We start from the raw sequence: 21767 nt of genomic DNA, 5'->3' as shown, positions 1-21767 counted from the left end.
TTGTATTTGACATTGTACTTCCAAATCTCAGATTCATCAAGATGCAGTGGACTATACTGTAGGCTAAAGTGGAATCCAAATAAAAACCATAAATAAAATACTCTGTTGCAGCAATTAATTAAATCATGCAGGAAAGCGATTTAAGCCACAAATACTAAAATTTGCATAATGGACATACTGAAAACTATTTATATTTAAGGTTATATTTAAACTTGTCCGTTATTCAGTAGCTGTCCCTGAAATGGTTGCCATCTGTGTCTGGATGGCTTTTGTTGCTTCCAGCAATCTGCCTTCATTTTGTGTATGATATGGGCTATAATTACAGGATATGGTTGTAAGGAATGTAGTTCAGATACCCATTAAGGAAGAGAGATGGGAAACACTGTGTAAATAAAAACATTTTCAGCACATTCATTTTTCTTCTTTAAAGAATCATAGAATCATAGAATATCAGGGTTGGAAGGGACCCCAGAAGGTCATCTAGTCCAACCCCCTGCTCAAAGCAGGACCAATTCCCAGTTAAATCATCCCAGCCAGGGCTTTGTCAAGCCTGACCTTAAAAACCTCTAAGGAAGGAGATTCTACCACCTCCCTAGCTATCAAATCCCCCCTCATTCTTCTCTTCTGCAGGCTAAACAATCCCAGCTCCCTCAGCCTCTCCTCATAACTCATGTGTTCCAGTCCCCTAATCATTTTTGTTGCCCTTCACTGGACTCTCTCCAATTTATCCACATCCTTCTTGAAGTGTGGGGCCCAAAACTGGACACAGTACTCCAGATGAGGTCTCACCAATGTCGAATAGAGGGGAACAATCACGTCCCTCGATCTGCTCGCTATGCCCCTACTTATACATCCCAAAATGCCATTGGCCTTCTTGGCAACAAGGGCACACTGCTGACTCATATCCAGCTTCTCTTCCACTGTCACCCCTAGGTCCTTTTCCGCAGAACTGCTGCCTAGCCATTCGGTCCCTAGTCTGTAGCTGTGCATTGGGTTCTTCCGTCCTAAGTGCAGGACCCTGCACTTATCCTTATTGAACCTCATCAGATTGTGAAAAGCCTTAATAGTAGCTTGATATATAAAAAAATTACAGACATACTTTTTAATGGCTTGATATATTGCTTTCTTGTGGTGTATAATAGTGGACCCTGCCTTCAACTTACTGAATGGTTTTGGATTTTTATTCTTTTGATAAAAGAACAGGAGGACTTGTGGCACCTTAGAGACCAACAAATTTATTTGAGCATAAGCTTTCATGAGCTACAGCTCCATTATTCTTTTGATATCATATTTAAGGAGGGAAATATTTTTTTCTTGCAGGAAATGTGAAATGTAAATCCCCTATGCAGAGAAAGATATATTATGTGACATTCAAATAGTTTATTGAAAAAAGTAGCCAGATACCAACCTCCATTTCATTATTTTAAAATCTGACATACAAATGAGAGAAAAAAGAGATTGTGTTCGATTTTGCTTCTTTATGAGGTAGAAGAAATGCCTGAGAATCTTCCATGCCAGGCAGAATCTCAATTTCTAATGAAAAATAAAAAAAAAAACATGGAATAAAAAAACCCCCCCTGTGCTGACTGAAGACCTAGTCAAATGACTGTGCAAGAGCTAAGAGAATAAAAATTGAGCTAATAAGAGGAGAAAGGATTTTTAATCTGACTGTTTTAATATTTTGGAGAAAAGAAGGTATTTTTTAGACATTTAAAGTTATATAGGTGTTAAAGTAGTATTTTAAAGATCAACCACGCCACCACCTCCTGTCTCCATTATTAAGGTGAGGACACTAATGATACACATCTTACACCATCCCCAGCAAGTTCTCCAGCAAAACCATTGAAGCCTGGACCTGATGTTTCTGGTATTTCCCAGGTTAAAACAACAACAACAAAAACCCAAGCATGAAAAAACCCTTCAGAAAGGCTTGACAGAATATTTTTTGTTTTAAAGACACGAAGAAGGATACAAGCTGGTCCTGTGCAGTGACTATGGTAGCACTTCACAAGAGTGGGCTCTAGCTTTATGGCATTCATGGAAGAAAGCAGTGTGCGTGCTAAGTAAACAGAGGGCCATGTGCTGAGTTTCACAGTATACACAATGTGTAACCCTTTTAGTTAGCAGAAGCCAGCTCATTGAAAGTATATTGTATCTATTGGGGTTGATTAGAGAATGTCCTGATTTCAGACAGGCACAAGCGTTGTCCCAATTTCAAACAGGCAGGGGCAGAAGCACTCTCTGAGACTGGCACTCCAATTTGTTGTCAAACCATAATCATCTTCACTTTGTAACTGGAGCGTTTGTAGTTTGTCGCTGTACAGTACCACTTGTGGCTGACATGGTCTGCTGTATTTGAGGAGGCCAACTTACTGGTGTGATAATTATTGCGGATGAAACGGGCATTTTTCATAGCCTGTGTTTTTTTTCAAATAGCTTCACTCTGTTGTTTACTGTTCATGGCCACAAATATGTCATAATATGCAGTCTTGCTGAGAGTAGGTTACAAGTGCTCAGTCATCCACAAAGAGCAGTTCCTCTAATATGGGCTTCTGACAACTTTGTCAGTGCATGCAAATAAAATAGATTAGTTTCTCTGAGTGAAATCTAGTCTTTACTCCCGGGATAGATCACGAGTTGCTTCACCTACCGTTGCTGCAAAGAAAAGTCTGAAACACAGGAGGGACATTATGCACCCTGCCATCATTATAGTGCCAAAAGGGTTGACCATCATTTTACCTGGATAGACTTTTACAAGCATGCTGTCTATTCTCCAATTGTTGGATAATAGTGGACATCTTATCCTGACAGCCATATTTTCTTATAAGTCCCCAGAGACTAGGGTTGCTGACAGACTTGAGTTGGATTGATAAAAGAATGTGCAAAGATCTTTGTTTTATTCTGTGAATTTTCCTTGCAGTTGGTTAGCAGCAAAAATCTTATCTGACAGCCTCCATTGTGGCCAAAACACATGCTGGTTCTGGCAATGTGGTGTCTGATGTCCAGCAATCAGTTCAGATTAGAAGAACTTTCAGTGTTCTCCGAGTAAAGAGGCACTGCTGCAATTACAGCTGTGGAATTTATGGTGAAGAGCACTGTAGAAATGCCTAGAAAGAATTAGTAATACCACTGTCACTCTTTGAGTCTTTCTGCTTGTTGCAATGTTGTCAATTTTTCTTACTCCCAGACATTGCAGAGAAATGACATTAGAGAGTCAGTCAGTGCATCACATCCCCATGTATAGATCCCAGCAAGTATCCTGCTAGGCCTAGGAGACTCATAGTGTTTCCATAGCTTTGCAAATCTTCTCATAAGTAGAAATTATATCCAGGTGGTTTTACATCAGATTGTTTCATGTTAGTAAGTGAATTGCTGTGATGATAGATTTGATTTGGAAATTTAGCAAATGTTCAAACTGGGGTGGTACTTTCTTGATAAGCATCTCTGTATAAAGAAGTGCAACAAAGATTTTTAAGGTTTATTACAAGACACTAGTATTCCTTTTTGGTATGTATTTGATTTTAGTTCACCTGTTTGCTTACCACCCCGGGTATCTTTCATATATCAGAGATAGTTTGTACTTTGCTGCCAGATATACCAAAATCCATGACTGATTTGATGAAAATACTTAAGCCATTAGAAGATTTATGTATTAAATTGCTTGGAAGTTCTCTGTAAATCTGCCTCTTATCTGCAGATTAACGGTCACCCAATGCAGTCGCTTAGCTGCTACCAGTTATACCTGTCATTGTATGTAGTCTATTTCTCCTCAATATCTAATCAAGCATTGTATGTTGTATTGTGTTTTGGCCCAAACACAATACAAGATTATATATCCGTGTTTATTTACTACTGCGTCTTTAAAGCAATGCAGTTCTTACTTCTTAACTACTTGGCTTGAGGACTTTAGAAGTTGAACTTGTATGTATGTTTATTGTCTTGGAACAAAGTAGCTACTGCTTGATTGATTTTACCTGCTAAGGTGACACTTTACTGAGGTATGGTAGTTGCATTGTGCAAGAAACTACTTGGAGAGCCTTGTGGGCTTGGCTACACTTGCAAGTTAGAGCGCATTAAAGCAGCCCTGGGCGCCCTAACTCACGACCTGTCCACTCTTTCTTAGAGCGCCTGGACTCTGCAGCTCCTGTTAATCCACCTCCACGAGCAGCATAAAGCTTGCTGCGCCTTGGCTGAAACGCCCCGGCATCAGTGTGAACAAGGTGTTGCATTACTGCACTCTGATCGGCCTCCGGAAACGTCCCATAATCTCCTTAAGTCAAGTGAAAAGAGAAGGAGTACTTGTGGCACCTTAGAGACTAACCAATTTATTTGAGCATAAGCTTTTGTGAGCTACAGCTCGCTTCATCGGATGCAAGTCAAGTGGCCACTCTTGTCATTGTTTTGGAATCGCTGCAGGAATGCGGATATCCCCTTTCAAAGCTCCGTTTCTGACAGCCGGCATGCTTATCTGCTGTGGGATAAAGCAAACCATTACTGTGGAATGCCGTGTTTGAGACAGAGAGGCGGGCGAGAGGGGGGTCTGCTGCTGTCTGAACTTACAAGACAGCATGCTGACATGCTCTCAGCCCCCCAAAACACACTGTCTCTTCCCCCACATACACACAACACACTCCCTGTCACACTCCCCACCCACCCCCCATTTGAAAAGCACGTTGCAGCCACTTGCATGCTGGGATAGCTACCACAATGCACTGCTCTCTGTGGCTGTTGTAAGAGCTGCTAATGTGGCCACACCAGTGCGCTTGAATCTGACAGTGTGGACACACTACCTCGCTTTCCCTACTGCGCTCTCTGAGGGCTGGTTTAACTCACAGCACTCTATATCTGCAAGTGTAGCCATGCCCACAAACAGGAATTGAGAATTCCTTGAAGGTCAAGTTCGTGGAACCATTCCTAAATTAAATGCCACCTCTTACACCTGATGATGGAAGTCTCTGAAAAGCAGAACAGTTTTCCAGTTAGAATCTAATTCTTCACGTGCTTGAGTTACAAATTGATGATCGTCATGGTGTAACAGTTCAATATTTGTTCGTAGTTCCTGTAACTGATGAGCTCTTACTCTGAGCACTGTCATTTCTTACAAATCATTATGATTGGAGACTGGATGATTCAGGAGATTGGTTATGGGGAAGGGAGCCTTTCATTTGTGGATCAGCTAGCTCTAGTTGATAGTGCCTGATAAGTTTTATCATCTGATGGTGAGTATTTTGATATGGAATCTTATTTACTAAGAACTGTATTAGGATCACAAAACAACCATCTCAGGTGATGCCAGTCAGTACCCTTGTTGGCAAGGAGGACAAGGGCTGAACTGAATAGATATATAGAAATTGACCTGCACTTTCAGCAGTGGGGTAACCCCTCCATGTCAGGGCAGCGTGAGCAAGCTTGGGCTGCTATGCAGTGGATAAAAAGAGGCAAGCAGTCTCCAGTGGAGTCGATCTAGCGTATTTCACTAAAGGTTAAAAGAACAGGAGTACTTGTGGCACCTTAGAGACTAACAAATTTATTTGAGCATAAGCTTTCGTGAGCTACAGCTCACTTCATCGGATGCATTTTTTTTTTCCCCACTGAATGCATCTGATGAAGTGAGCTGTAGCTCACGAAAGCTTATGCTCAAATAAATTTGTTAGTCTCTAAGGTGCCCCAAGTCCTCCTTTTTGCAGATACAGACTAACACGGCTGCTACTCTGAAACCTTCACTAAAGGTAGAAGCACTAGTAAATGTATCTTGCAACAGAGAATGTCTCCTCCATTGACAGAGAGATGGACTGGATGAATTAGTTGCTCTTCTCCTTCTCTAATATCTGATTCTGTAGTTTGCCTGTCATATAATCATGCAATTCCTTATATAACCCAATCAGCTGTACCATGGGAAAGAAGTAGGGAAGACCAAAACTTTCTGGCGGTGAGAGGGAAAATGCTGACAACTGGGACTGCAGGTCAGGGTAACACAGGAATTCCAGTTCCTGCAAAATGTAGTAGTCCTTCTCTCTAGATAGAAAAATTACAAAAGAATGTATCACACCAATGTTCTGAAGTGGATAAAGGCTCTCAGTTCAGATCAGGTAAGGTGTCCATTCTTAAAGGCCCTCAGTGTTTGGGGCCCATATATGGTACATCAGAGACCAACTCTCCGATCAAAAGACACCAAGACAGCTGTGCTTCTCTGGGACAGTTCAGCTAATTGTGTCCAGGATGAAGCTTGAGAGGCCAGAGATAAGGTATTCTTAGCCAAGAGCCCCCATCTGTGGAATGACCTACAGCAGGAGATAAGACTGAAGGGACACCTGAGTCTTATCAGAGCATGTTGCAAAACTCATCTTTTGCCAAAAGCACAAAAGCTTTCCCATGACAACCAAAACCAAGAAATCACAAGCGGGGGCTGGTGGGAAGGAAGGAGAAGGAAAGGAAAGAAATAACAAGCGGAACTGTCAAACCTATCAGAGGCAAAGAGCAGAATCCACTATGAACGACTTTGTGCAATCCTTAGTTACTGTATTCTGCTCTCTCTATCTAATGGCAGCCTAAAATCAATCGCTAGGTAGACTAGCCGGAGCAGGGACTGTGGGACGCTTGTGTCCTTGCATGTAACGTTCATTAATCGTTGCTCTTCTATCTGAGGACAGACTTGTTTTTGACCAGGCTCTCCCATCATATTAAAAGACTCTCACTTAAAATTATGGTACGGCCCCTTCCTCAGATTATAAAGTTGCATCATGACACAATTTGGGTTTTTTTTAAGTCCCCTAGGACAAATCTCACAAAGTAGCAGTCCAAGATTTCTAACATATAAAATTCCATGTTCTGATGCCTAACAATGCTACAGAAATTAAAAAAAAAAAAAAGAAAAAAGAAAGAAAGAAATGTAAAAGAATAAACGAAGTGTCTGATAATTCCTAGCAGTGTGCAGGAATCATTCTGACAATAAAGACTCGTATTATACTCTCTTAGTGCCTGGGGTTTTAATTTAACACATCAATGAAAAGGCAGCATTTAAAAGGAAAGAGGGGAAAAAAACAGCAGGACTTGCTTTTATTAGTGCAATTTGTAAGAAATTAGAACATTTAATGAGAAAATCGTTAAGCATGAAAAAATGGACTGACTTAACTTGTGGAGTTCAATTTAGTTTGTTAGTTACTGGTAAAGTAAATAAATAAATAAGTGTTGTGACCATCCTGTGTGGAGGAGGGGTGAGCCTTTTGTGTATTTGAATTCAATTTTTTTGTGCCATCAGCCAGGCATTGTACAGAACCATCGTACATTTCCTCCTCTATGGACATCATAGATTCAACAGATAATGGGGAGAGTGTGGGGTGCCTCTTGTTTTTCAACCTTTGTCAGAATAGCTATTGTCCTTTAAACTAAGTTCAGGTGAGTGTTTTGCAGAACATGAAACCGGTGGCTAGTTGCATATGTGGTTTAGAGTCTGGAGAAGAGTGAAAGAGGAGTAGAATACAGATTCAACAGTTCTGGAATCTTCTGTATTTCTCTGACCCCAAACTTAAACCATTGTGTCTACCAGTGCTATCCTTCTTGGCTTTTCCCAGTGCTCTAGCTCAGTGGTTGTCAACCATGCTATTGCCCTGCTTGCTGCCCCCTAGTGCTGGCCCTGGCTTTTAATCTACTGGCTGGGCAGAAAAACAGTTGTGGCACAGGTGGGCTGTGGCATTTTTATAGCATGTTGGAGGGGACTCCGAAAAAAAGGGTTGAGAACCCCTGCTCTAGCTTGCCTCAGCACACCTCGGGGTTGGTGTCCACTGCTTTGATGAGATAATCCAATGGAAAATCAGTACCATGTGTTGTCATATAACAAGCTTATGTCTACTGCATGTAAGAGAGTTAGGGAAAAATCCTGTCTTCCCATCAGAGGGACTGGGGTATGCATCATAAGTAACAAGAGAGAATAATGTATTGGTTATTGTATGTGTCCAGTAGTTCCCATGGTGTGCCGAGTGCTGTCCAAATAAAGAAGGCATGATGCCTGCCTTGAAAAGCTGACAGCCTAAGATAGACAGATAATCAGAATGAAGGGGAGGAGAAGAGGGAAGCAACTAATATATGATTATTCTAGCAAATATATATAGAAATAAGACATGTTAGTTACACTTACTTCTTAAATTCTTTTTTAGCCTGACGGTATGCTTGGACTGTGGTTTCCTGAAAGCACCTGTTAAAATATCCTATATGATCTCAGTTCTAGCAGACCTTTTGAGTAACTGGTTATGGAGTTTGTATGTTATAATGACTACTCTAGTGATGATGGTCTTTATTAGCTATTAACGGAAATTATAAAAGCATTATCATTTGCTTTAGTTATTATCCTGAGTTGCAATGGATTGGGACTTGCAAGTATGTACATATAATGTATGCTTCAGCAGACTGAACAGCACTTATGATAAACAAGCCTTAAAATACAACATTGCTGAGTAAGTAAGTCTAAGTAGAATGTTTTTTGGGACTTGTTATATATTGTACTTGCGTTTTAGTTTTATTGGTGTTGTAGATGAAATATGAAATGCTTCAGAATTTGAAAACTAAATAACTTCTCCTCATCCATCTCTGCTATTTTGTACTTCACAGCATCATTTATCACTGGGAATCTTATGTATTTAACAGTATTACAGTAAAATGCAGAAGTTCGCCAAATGAGTATAACATATGGAGAAGAACTAGAAAAGCAAAACTGTAACTTAATCTGAGCCTTTTCTAAACTTACGCAAAGGGAAATCCTTCATCTGATTACTAGAGTTGCTGCTTAGCTGTCAGAGTTATCCTGGGTATGTCCCATTGCCCATGTCTGTACATAATGAATAGGCATTCTCACCATGACCTTTTTGGGGTGTATGTACACAGCAGATGAAGTTGGGCAAATATTTTGCACTAACCATTAAGCAAGTAAAAGAACAAAATGTGGGAGAATACTCAGGACTTCCACTGTCTTTATTTTTTGCATTTTACTTTTCACATTTTCCAATATGTTTTACAACTGTCTGCCTTCTGAGTCACTCAGCAGTGAAGATTCAGTTGGTATTCCAGTTCTTACCATTACATGTCTGTCTGTCTCTTTCTCTCTCACACAATTTATGTAAATGTAGATATATAGACACATCTTCCCTGGTATTGTTTACACTATGTTCCACTTTGAAGAATGATTAAGATGACTGTACTGAGGGCTAAAATGTATTCAGAAGGCCCTGATAATAAGATATCTCTAGTAACATCCACAAGTGAGAGTCTAGCAACCAGAGATTATTCTGTTGCTGCAGCTATGACATTATACCACTTATGGAAAACCTAACATGTTCATTGAAATGTGTGTCTTTCATAGGTGGTTTAGGCATTATACTTAGTGAAGTAAAACAGCCTCTCTCCACTTTCTGATAGTAGGTGCTCCAGTTCTACTGTCCACCAAGCAAGCAGGGTCTGTGCTAGTTTTCTTGATCTCAAGTTGTAAATTCTCCTGCCTCAGCCACATTGGGATTTGTTAGAAATTTTATATATTAAATTAAGATTATTTTCTGTATCTGAGAGTAGGGACTCCATTATTGGGTGAGATGAGCAGCTTGATGCAACATTGATATGATTGACTTTTTTTACCAATAGATGTGCTGTAGTTACAGAAGAACAGACTTCGGGAGAAACAGGCAAAGTACAGTCAGCTAAACAGAAGGATTTGCTTCCTTCTGAAAGCATGCATTCCCTCTTTTTGTCTTCCAGTGAGCCAGCAGCTGGTAAACCGCATTGAACAGTTTTTGGAAACTAAAGGTTTACAGTACTACATGAAGAGCATCAACTGTATTAGAGTTTTCAGAGAGGAGGCCATTAAGGTAATGATAATATGCGAAAACTCTACTCTGTGTCAGATGTCAGGGCATAATGTGCAGACCTACTATGTTGCTTCAGCGATTATGACAAGCTAGCAACAGGACAAGATCAACAGACCTAAGTCAATTATACCACATTGGAAATTTAAAAGAGATTTTAATGTTGTTTTGGTCCTTTGGCCTCAGCAGAATAAGGACCAGATAGTGTTGTGGCTTCTTAATATGAAAAGACAATACCTGAGACCTAGTGGTTGCAAAGGAGAAATGTGCCATTCTCCAAATATCTTCTTAGACAAAACTAGTCACAAAAGGGTGTGTGCAGCTTTGTGAAATGCAATTTCTTTTGTAAAAAGAAAAGGAGTACTTGTGGCACCTTAGAGACTAACCAATTTATTTGAGCATAAGCTTTCGTGAGCTACAGCATCTGATGAAGTGAGCTGTAGCTCACGAAAGAAAGCTTATGCTCAAATAAATTGGTTAGTCTCTAAGGTGCCACAAGTCCTCCTTTTCTTTTTGCGGATACAGACTAATGCGGCTGCTCCTCTGAAACCAGTTTCTTTTGTGACGCCCTGCACATTAGAAGCTCTGGTTCTAGTGGAGCTAGATGAATGTGCAATGGCTTGGAATGTCTTTTTTCCTGTTCCCCATGTTAGGTGTCTTTATGATCCATTAAGATTACAGCTCTTTGGTATTAAGCTAACTTTATTTTTCTGTGTTATCTTTGTTGTTGTTTTTCCAGCTGGCAGAGGTGCAGTGCTTTAATGATTTCCTCCAGGCCCTGAAAGAAAAGGTGGAAGACAAAACCTTAGCTGATTTCTGGGAGATTCTGATACAAGGTATGATGACAATTGACTCTCCCTCTGCATCTCCCACACAGTTTTTCTTCAAATGGTAAATTGTGTGAGGGGAATCTACATGTTAGCAGTTGGACGCTGAAAATGAACACAGACCAGCATTTCTAGTGTAGAGAGTTGGTGCATACCATGTAAAACTTGTCTTTCGTTACTATATCGCTTTGTTTTGCACTGATTTCATATAAACAGTATTTCAGAATGCTATACCAAGTTAAATTCAGTTACAATGGTAAATTGATAGCACAGTGAGAGAAAAATTAAATGGTGTAGGGCAAGGAAGAGACAATATTTCAGATACATTTTAAAATAAACGAAGAGCTGATGCACTGGAGAGAGAGAGGAAGGCTCTCCCAGATGGCAGAAGCTGCAAAGAAGACTCATACACAAAGTGATCAGTGACTTATTTCAGTGATGTAAGAGTGACCTGCAGGAAGGAATATGTAGTAACACGATGCACTGATGATTAAACTGAGGAGGAAGGCAGCATACTTCTAAAAGATTTGGATGGACTAGGAGCACTAGGCAAATAAGTGAGGATTTTTATGAGCATGAAAAACCTGATGCTCTAAAAATTCTTCCCTTTACTTGGCATGAGTGCTTATGAAAATATACTCTAAATGCGCAGTTGCCTCTTTTCATTTTACGTATGGTAATATATAATTTGCTTTTGCATAGCACTTTTCATACAGAAGGACTCCCAACTACATATAGAGGCAACTTGCACCCATTGCTGAAATCCAGCCGTTGCTGGGATAGAGCATAGCAGTTGTTCAGCAGTGCACAGTAACAGCTTAGGACATCACACAAAGAATATCATATCCAGTTGAAACTGGGGAGGGAGAAAACAGGCTTGAGGAAGTTTAATTAGACACATAATAAACCTTTGAAAATACTGGGTTCATAATGGAAATTTGGACCAACCAAAGTCATGCTGGTATGTTCTGTTGTAATAATTTACAGATAGTACAAACCAGAATTTCCAGCAAGATGAACAATTTCGGGAGGAAGAAGAATTTACAAATACAAGCTGCACTATCTGAGATTTGCATATTGGGAAGATAAAGTGTTTTCTGCATAATCTGTCTTGTAAACATTGGTTTGTGTGGCAGAAGTGAACTTCTCTTGGATGATTAGAAGTTGGAGGGTCTACTGTATGTTTGAAGTATGTTGTTTGAAGTATAATTTTTCCCTAGATTTCATATTTGATCTATGATTTCAGTGTCCCAATAATTTGTCATAATATATCCAGTTACTTAAATGGATGCCTCCAGTAAAGTATAAATATGCATTAATTGTACTTGTATGTCACCATAGTTGACTCACTTGTGAAAACTACTGTGTCCTTTTAATTTGAGATTTTTTTAATTTTATTTTTGTCAGTGATGACACATTTAGAAGTTTGAATTCGAAACACTTTCTATTTGTAACATTGAGTGGTTTTCAGGTAAAGCTTTATAATGATATTTTGATATGATTTGATTTTCCTCAGATGGAATTTCTTTGATCTCCAAAGATGAAGCAGAAGGTAGTTCAGTGACTCATGAGGAAGCCAAAAAGGTATTGCTTTTAAACTTTTACTTATCTGTCTAAAGCCTTTGCTATTCCAGAGAAGCCATTTTCTTATCTGGACGAACCTTTAAGTGAACGAAATAGGGCCTGGATGAATGGAGAATGGAGTTCTTGAACAACAAAAGTTAAGGGGCCTCAACTTGGGGAAATTTCTCCCTTAATGCGTACCGTATTATATTGTTTCAAACTGCCTGCAGACAGGGCGTGTTATTGTCTAGACATATTTTCCAGATGAAACATTTCAGGAACTCAGTTTAGTGGAGCGGCAACAGGCTGTCAGTATGCACAGGACCATTGCTGGCTTCTGGCACTCTGAAACCTGTTAGAATGATGTCCTCCTTGATCTGGGAGAAGTGTAATCTAGTTATTAGAGCATGCGTGTGGAAATCAGGAACTTCTGAGGTCTAATCCCAGCTCTGGCACTGACTTCTGTGGCCTTGACCAACTGACACCTTTGTGTGTCAGTTTCCCCTTTTGTAAATGTTGCACAACAGAGCACTGGAAGCAAAAGGTGTTAAATGTTTGAAGGTATTCCTTATGCATAACAATATTGGCAGCAATAAAGGTGCAAAGCACTGCAGTTAGCATAAGGGACAGAATGGGGCATGCAGGGCAGCCTGTTCCAGTGAAGGCAGAAAGGCAGATTGAAGGGAAAGTAGATACAGTGGTGGCTGAATCAAGACTGTTTTTGTATTTATCTTCAAGAAGATGAACGACAAATCCTTATACAAGCAACTTTCCAGCTGAAAAAAACTGCTTGGAACTGCTCAAGCCTCATACTATTAAGCAGCAGGGTTTGGTGTAGATGCTTCATGTCTAGTGAATAGATGTGAGGCTGTACTCTGGAGACCGTTGTCCCTTTTCACCTGAAGCAGCTGCAGAGACATATGTGCACCTTAAGATGACCTTGGCATGTTCACATCTCACTTAACATGAGGAAAAACACAGAAAAGTTGATAGAAAGGGGGTCAATGAAATGCTATGGTACTATAACGAAATAGGAAAATCCAACATACTGAAGCTAATACATATACAGATTAGAGTTGTCAAAGCTGTCAAGAAATTGGTTCAGCCAGGAAGGGTCTATGGCCTTTTTCTGGTCATACATAACTATGCAAACTATATTTCTCTTCCCAGCCCCATGTACCAAGAGAGGTGGCATTTAGTTATTAGTTTTATTAGTTACTTAAACATTTCACTCCGAAGGAACTTCATTGTCTAGAACAAAACCAATCCAAGTGTCCATAATATACACTACATGAAGTTACCTTTCAGTTCTTAAAGCCCTCTCTATGCTAACAAAGAAAGCACAACAAACCAACCATTGGCTGAAACACTGAGCTTGCCGTGGCTGTACAATACCATGCATCCATTCACACACAACACAGAAGCAAAGCCTGGTAATAGGTCTTTGCTTTTGGCTTCCCATCTAAACTAGGGAGAAACCTGTGTAGACTAAACTCAGATCTGGCTGACGTGGTACATTGCAATTAACCATTATCCTACAGCCAGAGCTCACAGATACATTTTGTAGTACATTCTGCCTTGCAAACAATTTGGGCTCCTTGTCTCACTGCACCACTGAGTGAAACAATATTCTGGAGGAGCAAGAAACAGGGCTTCCCCATCAAAGTAATCTATTGGACAACGGCTAGTAGACGGTGAGTTCAGGTCTCACCTCTCCTATTCCTTGGTGCATTTCAACCTTTCTAACCATGGCCTCATGTCCTTACCATAGAAAGCAGGCAACTATCATTAATTTCCCCTAATTTTTTAAGATAAGTTAACTGAGATGTTGCACAGTTCTAACATAGCTAGCAATAGAACAAAGATCAGAGTTTTACAGCATGGCAGACCCAGGTCTCAGCCACGCTATATTTCAGAACGAATGTGCCAAATCTATTTCCTTGGCTATTTTGTCTGTAACCACTACTGACCCTAGACGACACCCCCTTCCCAAACCCAGGAGGAAAATCCTGATTCCCAGCATTTTATTGTTCTCCAGATTCCAAGCATCCTGTGCAAGGCCCTTTTCCTTAAATCCCCACCTGTAACAAATTGCAAAAACAGTTCATTTGATTCACACACTGAGAAAATATACTTTGAAATAGATTTTATAGTTAAAATCCACTAATGTCAGTTATGTCACAACATGCAACAAAGCACAGGTTTCAGTAATTTGTCACACATTTTGATTGCTTGTGTCTTGCACTGGTAATTTTGAAGGTTGAGAGGTGTGCTACCAAGGCAGTGCCTTGTTTTAGGCGAGAACACAAAAACCTCTGCTCAGGAGTACTCAGTACTATGCGAGTAGCTTCAGAAGGCCCAGAATACATTAGTACAGCATGAGATGTAAGGCACATGCTGTATATGAATGCTGCATGAGGGAGAAAATTAGAGCAGAAGGCTATTCAATACAGTGGCAGCGCCTTTGGGGTTCTTTTTCTTTTAGATAAACTCTATTGCTCTAGTGTATTTCCTTACTTTCCTTCATTGAGAAAAATGGTCTCATTGTCTAGTCTTTTCTGTAATGATGCAGATGGGAAGTTACTCTTTAGAGCATAGAGATGATAGGTTAATAGATCAGACTTGCCAAGTGCTTTTTCTGGTTACTTTGGGAAAGATAATGGATTTCAGCACAACTATTATATGTAATTTGCTTCAGCATAAATGCAAAACAGATCTTGTCAGAAAAAATCAATTGCAGATGTTTAGTACTTGATGGAAACTTAAAGCTTCAGTTTATTGCTAAGCAAATTTTCATCTCAGATTTCCTTAGATTGTAAAGTGTTATTTACACCTAGTTTAGAGTAAAATGTTAATTCTGAGAACTCTGAACAAATGTGCAACTCTCACAGATCCTATCTGATGTCAATTAACTATGTAAAATGGGATTTGCTCTGGTGAAAAAACCCTTTCAAAGCTGACAGTAGCATTAACTTTAGTTTGATTATATGTGTTCTATACTACCAGACTCAAACCAGTAGGAAAAGGTGCATGAATGCATAGTGTATTGGCACTGGGTAGTCCTTCCAGCTCTGTAACCTTTTCCTATTTGTGTTGCCTCAGTTACAAAGGCAATAAGATAAGTTGAGCAGTGTATGTTAAATGATTATGATGTTATGTTATGATGTAGAATAAAGTTTCTATACAGTTCTCGGCATCTGCTATTCAAATATAAAAAGGATCTAACCTTTGGATAGTGAGACAAGTAAGGTGGATATTGTATACAAAAATGATTAAAAAGTGACGTCACATTTCTTTCTTATTCTGGTGGATGTGATACAGGGTCCTTTCCCTCTAAATTAACTTTCTGTATACACTGAAGCTGGGAGAGTGGGTCAGAGGAAGAGACCTAAAAAAAATTGGGACCAGTAGATATGCTTCTGGTGTGTGGGTTTTTCCACTCTCCTTGGGGATTTAGGATTAGGGGGTTCAGAGAATGAGGGACTAGATTACTGCCTGGGATGGTGGTAGAGTTCAGCAGATATTAGAAGGCCAGGGTAACTGCTGAAATCCTTTTTTCCTCCCCTTTCCAGAGCTGTGATTTATGTTGTTCCTGGAACATTTTTTAAAAACACATTTTTGCTTCTTCTGAGGGTATGGCTACGCTGCAGAGAGTTTATCAGCATAGCTGCATTGCCATAGTTATGCCAGCAGAACCCTGTAGCGTTGACCCAGCAGGGAAGGGGTTTACCTGTTGGTGTAGAAACACCACCTCCCTGTGCAAAGGTAGCTAAGTTGATGGAAGCATTCTTCCACAACACTGCTGTGTCTGCTCTGGGGGTTAGGTCAACGTAGTTGTTGGTCAGGAATGTGGTTTTTTCACATCCCTGATTGATGTAGGTATGTAGACGTAGCTTTTAAGTGTAGGCCAGGCCTAAGTGTGAAGTGCTGTCTTAACAGTGATGGATAATGCTCAGATCATATAAAAAAGGGGCATTCTACCACCTCCGCCTACTTTAATTCTGATTTGTATCTATTTATTAAAAAGAAAAGGAGTACTAGTGGCACCTTAGAGACTAACCAATTTATTTGAGCATAAGCTTTCGTGAGCTTCATGCATCCGATGAAGTGAGCTGTCGCTCACGAAAGCTTATGCTCAAATAAATTGGTTAGTCTCTAAGGTGCCACAAATCCTCCTTTTCTTTTTGCGAATACAGACTAACACGGCGGCTACTCTGAAACCTGTCTATTTATTGTTACCCTTATTTACACATCTGACACTTCAGATGAAGGGAGAATGGAGATATTTAGCACCATTAATCCCCCACTGTATCTATCTCACCTACCTACTTACATGATCCCCCTTATTGTAGTGAGCTGGTACGACATCGTGCATCAACTGTGGGAAAGGGACTGAGAGACTTTTTCCATTGGACCATATGAACTGGAACCATAAACTCACTGAACATTAAATCCCACCAAATGAGGGTAGATCCATCCTCATCATCGTATCCACTCATTATACTCCACACCTGAACATAGCCATTATATGGACAACATACCCCCACAGCTCAATGTCTGTACTTTGACCCGTTAAACTTTTACCTCCGATCGGGGAGATTGCAGATTATGTATTCCTTACGCCACCGCTCCTAAACCGAATTTCGCACCCCTTGATAATCTGTATCTTATTCCCTGATAACCAGAAACTTCTATGCCTAAACTCTGTACCGTTTTCTTTTTACTTCAACATTAACTTAATAAAATTATTAAATCTGAAGTCCTCAGATAATCAGAGATCTGCTTCAGAAGCCAGCTGTGTTAGTGTAATGAAAACCAGCTAAAAATTCAAACAGGTATTTACAACCCTTCTGTTTTAAGTTTAATTCTTCTCAGACAAAAAATTTCCTTTTGCTTCTTACCTAGAGCCACTGCTGCAGTACCCTTAAATTACAGAAGACAATGCTGGAAAAATTCCTGTAATATTAGATGCTTTAGTCCATCTCCACTGCCACTTTCTCATCTAGGGCAGGGTTGTTCCCAGATACATATTCTCAAGTGTTATGTACAGTCTTCTTTTAAGTGGCCCAGCTGTGGAGAAGGAGGGGATTTCCACTTTTTCCATTAGGATAATTGCTAAAATAATATTAACTAATACTAAGATCTTCAGACTGTGGAACACAATTCACTTAAGTCATGTTCTGTTTTTGTGTTTTCTTTGCTATTATTGCTGATAACTTCTTGCCCTTATAAAGTAATGGAACAAATAGTAAGAGAGAGAAATAACTTAGAGATAGTTACACTTTAGGAGCTATGTATATATGGACCTCATTATCATAGCATCTGAGCTAGTTATCTTTACCCTTTTTTTATGATATGATACGCTAAGTGGAGGGCATCTAGTGAGTTGCACTGGCTTAATGAGATAGAATGTTTGGGCAGGTTTCAGAGTAGCAGCCGTGTTAGTCTGTATTCGCAAAAAGAAAAGGAGTACTTGTGGCACCTTAGAGACTAACCAATTTATTTGAGCATAAGCTTTCGTGAGCTAGTGAGCTGTAGCTCACGAAAGCTTATGCTCAAATAAATTGGTTAGTCTCTAAGGTGCCACAAGTACTCCTTTTCTTTTTAATGTTTGGGCACGTTCATTATGTAAAGATCTATTTGATAAAGAAAATCATTCTAACCACCTACACGTTTGAGGTTTTGTTTAGATCCAGGTAATTGAGTTTAGTGGAACCAGGATTTGGTCCTTGGATTTTATTTAGCAAAAATTTCTAGTCTGTAGACTTGCATATGTTTAAATTATTATGAAGGGGAAAAGTAACTTTTTTGTTGTTCGTCTGTATGTTTGTTGTTGCTGTTTTTAAGCATTCATAGCTGCAAACATTCTTGGTCATAAAATTATCTTAACTCCCTGTATATATGCACCCCTCATCCTTAGTCCTGAGGAAATTTTCTGAGATTTGACTTTAAAGTGCTACAGGTTGGTGATGAGGATGAAAACTTGAACTAAACTTCAGCGGTAATTATTGGAGTCTTTCTAGATGGAATTCTCAGCTCACGTGGGGTTTTGTTTTGTTTTGTTTACACTGTCAAAATACTTTCCATTCATTTAATGCTAAGTGGCTGACTTTTGTCTCCATAACTCAAACACATTTTTTTTTCCAGTTCTTGGCCCCCAAAGAAAAACCAGCTGAAGCTCCGTCAATGGCTGGTGAAGGTGGTGATGTGGATGATTTAGTAAGTATCACGAAGACATGATATGGCTTTATGATTAAAGTAGTTGGATTGTTTCAGTGAGAGGGATAAGATTTTAAAAGCAACAGGGGTGAGGACTTGCCATGGACTTGTGTCCTAGAAAACACATAAAGAGTTAAGGCACAAAGGAACCCCTATGAAATACTTAGTTGCTATTGTAAATGTAACCAGATAGTAGTGTCATAATGGCAGGCACTGGGCTGTGTTGTTACACTTGTGCTGTTTACATAGATTAATCCTCTCCTTCCCAGTGTTTTAAAAAAAAAAAAAAAAAGCCAATCAGGCTACTCTTTTGATAGCAAATTGTTATAATTTAATGTAACAACACTTTGGAAAGCCTGAGCTGTAGAGCAGCTATTTGTGTGGGTTGAAAAATAAAAACCATTAAGAAAAACATATTTTAATCTGCTCAATTAACCTAGTACAGACAGGCTTGCGGAAATTCAAGCATTTAATGGGTTTATTATGTATAAACAATTTAGCCTCTTTTTTTCCCCCTTTTTCATGCGGAGTCATTACAAATGAAACATATCTGCAAGGCTTCAGCCAATAGTCCATCCAGTCTTAGAACTTTCATGGCTGGAAGCTTTCTTCATTTGCGCTGTGCTGAGTAGCTTAAAAAAAAAATCTTTACATTGCATTTATGACTTTATGGTAATACAGTTTTGGCTGATTCTCTGCTCATTCATGAAGACATATAGAGTACGAGTATTCCACAGGCCTTTCATATTTTATCATAAAGTGTGTATCCAAGTTCGTTAGGCTGTACATACTTTGTTTTCTGATTGCCATCCCTACCTAACCTGTGAGAGCAATAACTTGAAGCCAGTGCCTCTTATTCCAAATTTATCATTTTCTTTTGCAGCTGGACATGATGTAAGTGGCTGGATAATATATGGGGACCTCTGAAGAACTCTGTGGCAGGGGGCATAAAATAGCCATTGAAGAGAAGATGGATCATCCATTCTTCTGTTGGTAGAGGTTTCTTGAGAGAGAACAGCAGTTTCAAAGGCACTTCTGTTTGGTATAAACCTCAGAGCTGAATCAACTGCAGTTAGTACAAGACTTAATGTCGATTATTTCAATCTTCTGTACATTTTCTGTAGTAAATCTTTTTTCTAAAAAGAAGTTGTTTCACTCTCAATATTGTAATGTTACTATGGTATTTCAGATTCCAGCTAACCACCACTAAATTTTAGTGAGGGCCAGTGTTGATGTCTTACATCATTGGTGTATTGTTTGGAGAGAATGAAGTATGAAGGTCGGAGTGAGATCACAAGATAATATAGAGGAAGTTTTAGTAAGAGTAAATCAGTAGCTTCCTAATTATAAAGGAAGAAAGACATCACTTTTCATGGTCTCTGTCAAATCAGGAAAGGGAATACAAGTAGGTATTTTGGGTTAAAAAGAGTAACTTAAAATATTTCCAGTCCACAGATTCATAATATATTCGCTCAAAATATAAAACTGAGTCTACAGTACACAGCAAAATATTTCCATCATGTTAATTTGTCACAGTATATCCCAATCAGTGATTATTCTTTTGTTTTTCTTGTTTGGATCCTCTTTCCCAGCATGAGACAGTAACAGTGTTGTTTAGAAGTTATCTTTCATTTTACTCTTCAGTCTCTGCCTATTTCAGTGAGGACCATCACCATCCATTTGTTATGTTCTCCTAATGTACTTGAAGGCCTCATTCTCTGCTTGATGCACCTTCAGGTCCTCCACAGACTTTAACTGGTGCATTTATCTTAGCTATCTCAGTGCTAACACAATGAATGAGTCACTTGTTCCCCTCTTGTGCATTGCAGCTAATTGCTAACAAGCTTCAGAGGAATCTTTTAGAGTTAAAAAATTGAAAGTACTCAGCACAGATGATTATGGTATTCCAAAAGATATATTGCTACACACAGTGCTTGCCACAAGCAACCAGAGTGAAGTAAGTGGTTCAGTTAGGATTGAGAAGACACCTGAATTCTGCTTGGAACCAGTTACTTGGTCATGATATCCTATGATAGACTTATACTGCAAACACTTTTTCTGGGATTAGTTTAACGCCTTATTCATTGTTAAAAATGTGTCGTCTTGTTATTGTTAACATAAGCATACTATATGGAAGGAGGCTGAGACAACGGTAATCTGTAAGACTTGGGCTATGCTTAAAATGAGCTTTGGTTTGGAATGTCTGCACTTCTTATAGAGTGATTCCAGGTTCAGGTAACACAGTGTCTCCTCTCCCTTCCTGGCCACACAGGAACACTCTCTCTACCCTATTCTCTCATTGCCCCACGTTTGGGTCACATGTGGATGATGGCCACCCACACTGAGTTCAGAATGAATTTCATAGATTCATAGATATTAAGGTCAGAAGGGACCATTATGATCATCTCTTCTGACCTCCTGCACAATGCAGGCCACAGAATCTCACCCACCCACTCCTGTGATAAACCTCTCATCTATGTCTGAGCTATTGAAGTCCTCAAATCATTGTTTAAAGACTTCAAGGAGCAGAGAATCCTCCAGTAAGTGACCCGTGCCCCATGCTACAGAGGAAGGCGAAAAACCTCCAGGGCCTCTTCCAATCTGCCCTGGAGAAAAATTCCTTCCCAACCCCAAATATGGCGATCAGCTGAACCCTGAGCATATGGGCAAGATTCAGCAGCCAGATACCCAGGAAAGAATTCTCTGTAGTAACTCAGATCCCACCCCATCTAACATCCCATCACAGGCCATTGGGCCTATTTACCATGAATATTTAAAGATCAATTAATTGCCAAAATCTGAGAGCATCCTTTGCAGTTGGCTTCCCCTGGGGCTGATTGGCAGCAAATAGACTGTTGGCCGAATCACCAGAGCCATAGTGTCCCCCAGAATATTTTGTTATAATTTTAAATAAATATAACTGGCTACAAATCCATTCTTTTGAGTGTTTTTTATATCAAATATCCATGTTGTCCACTGGCTGGTTTTTAGTTTTCTTATTAAAAAAATTGGTTAATACAATATTTCAAGGGCTTTTTTTTCAACCCATTTTGGCATTCTTTAGAACCATATCGGCTAAAATCAGTTCATGATAGACTATTTCCTACCTTTTTGGAAGAGATATATTATGACTGTTGGGGTGGCCTCTTAAGACTGGAGGTTGCCTAATGAAGGTGGTCTCTTACACAGTTTTCATTTTAAGTAAAGCTAGCTCTGAACGTGAAAAGCCCTGTATAAATGTCAAGTGTGATTCTGTTGTCTGTGTTTTACAAACATTAATCCCCACAACACCCCCATGAGGTAGGTATCC

General features: G+C 39.5%; 1 protein-coding gene across 2 annotated transcripts in view; it reads left to right on the top strand.

The window, feature by feature from the left end:
• The window catches only part of XRCC5 (X-ray repair cross complementing 5), a 74837-nt gene extending 53359 nt beyond the window's left edge, over positions 1–21478 (top strand). For both annotated transcript variants that reach the window (XM_084643649.1, XM_084643650.1), the window contains exons 17-21: positions 9742–9851; positions 10588–10684; positions 12192–12259; positions 18386–18457; positions 19341–21478. In XM_084643649.1, coding sequence (XP_084499775.1) covers positions 9742–9851; positions 10588–10684; positions 12192–12259; positions 18386–18457; positions 19341–19355 — 362 coding nt within the window. In that variant the 3' untranslated portion in view covers positions 19356–21478. The remainder of the gene's footprint in view (positions 1–9741; positions 9852–10587; positions 10685–12191; positions 12260–18385; positions 18458–19340) is intronic.
• The last annotated feature ends 289 nt before the right edge of the window (positions 21479–21767 follow it).

The sequence above is a fragment of the Lepidochelys olivacea genome, assembly GCF_965140295.1.
Source record: "Lepidochelys olivacea isolate rLepOli2 genome assembly, chromosome: 11".
NCBI lineage: Eukaryota > Metazoa > Chordata > Testudines > Cheloniidae > Lepidochelys > Lepidochelys olivacea.
The sequence above is the reverse complement of the archived record's forward strand: the minus strand, read 5'-3'. Positions and strand labels throughout refer to the sequence as shown.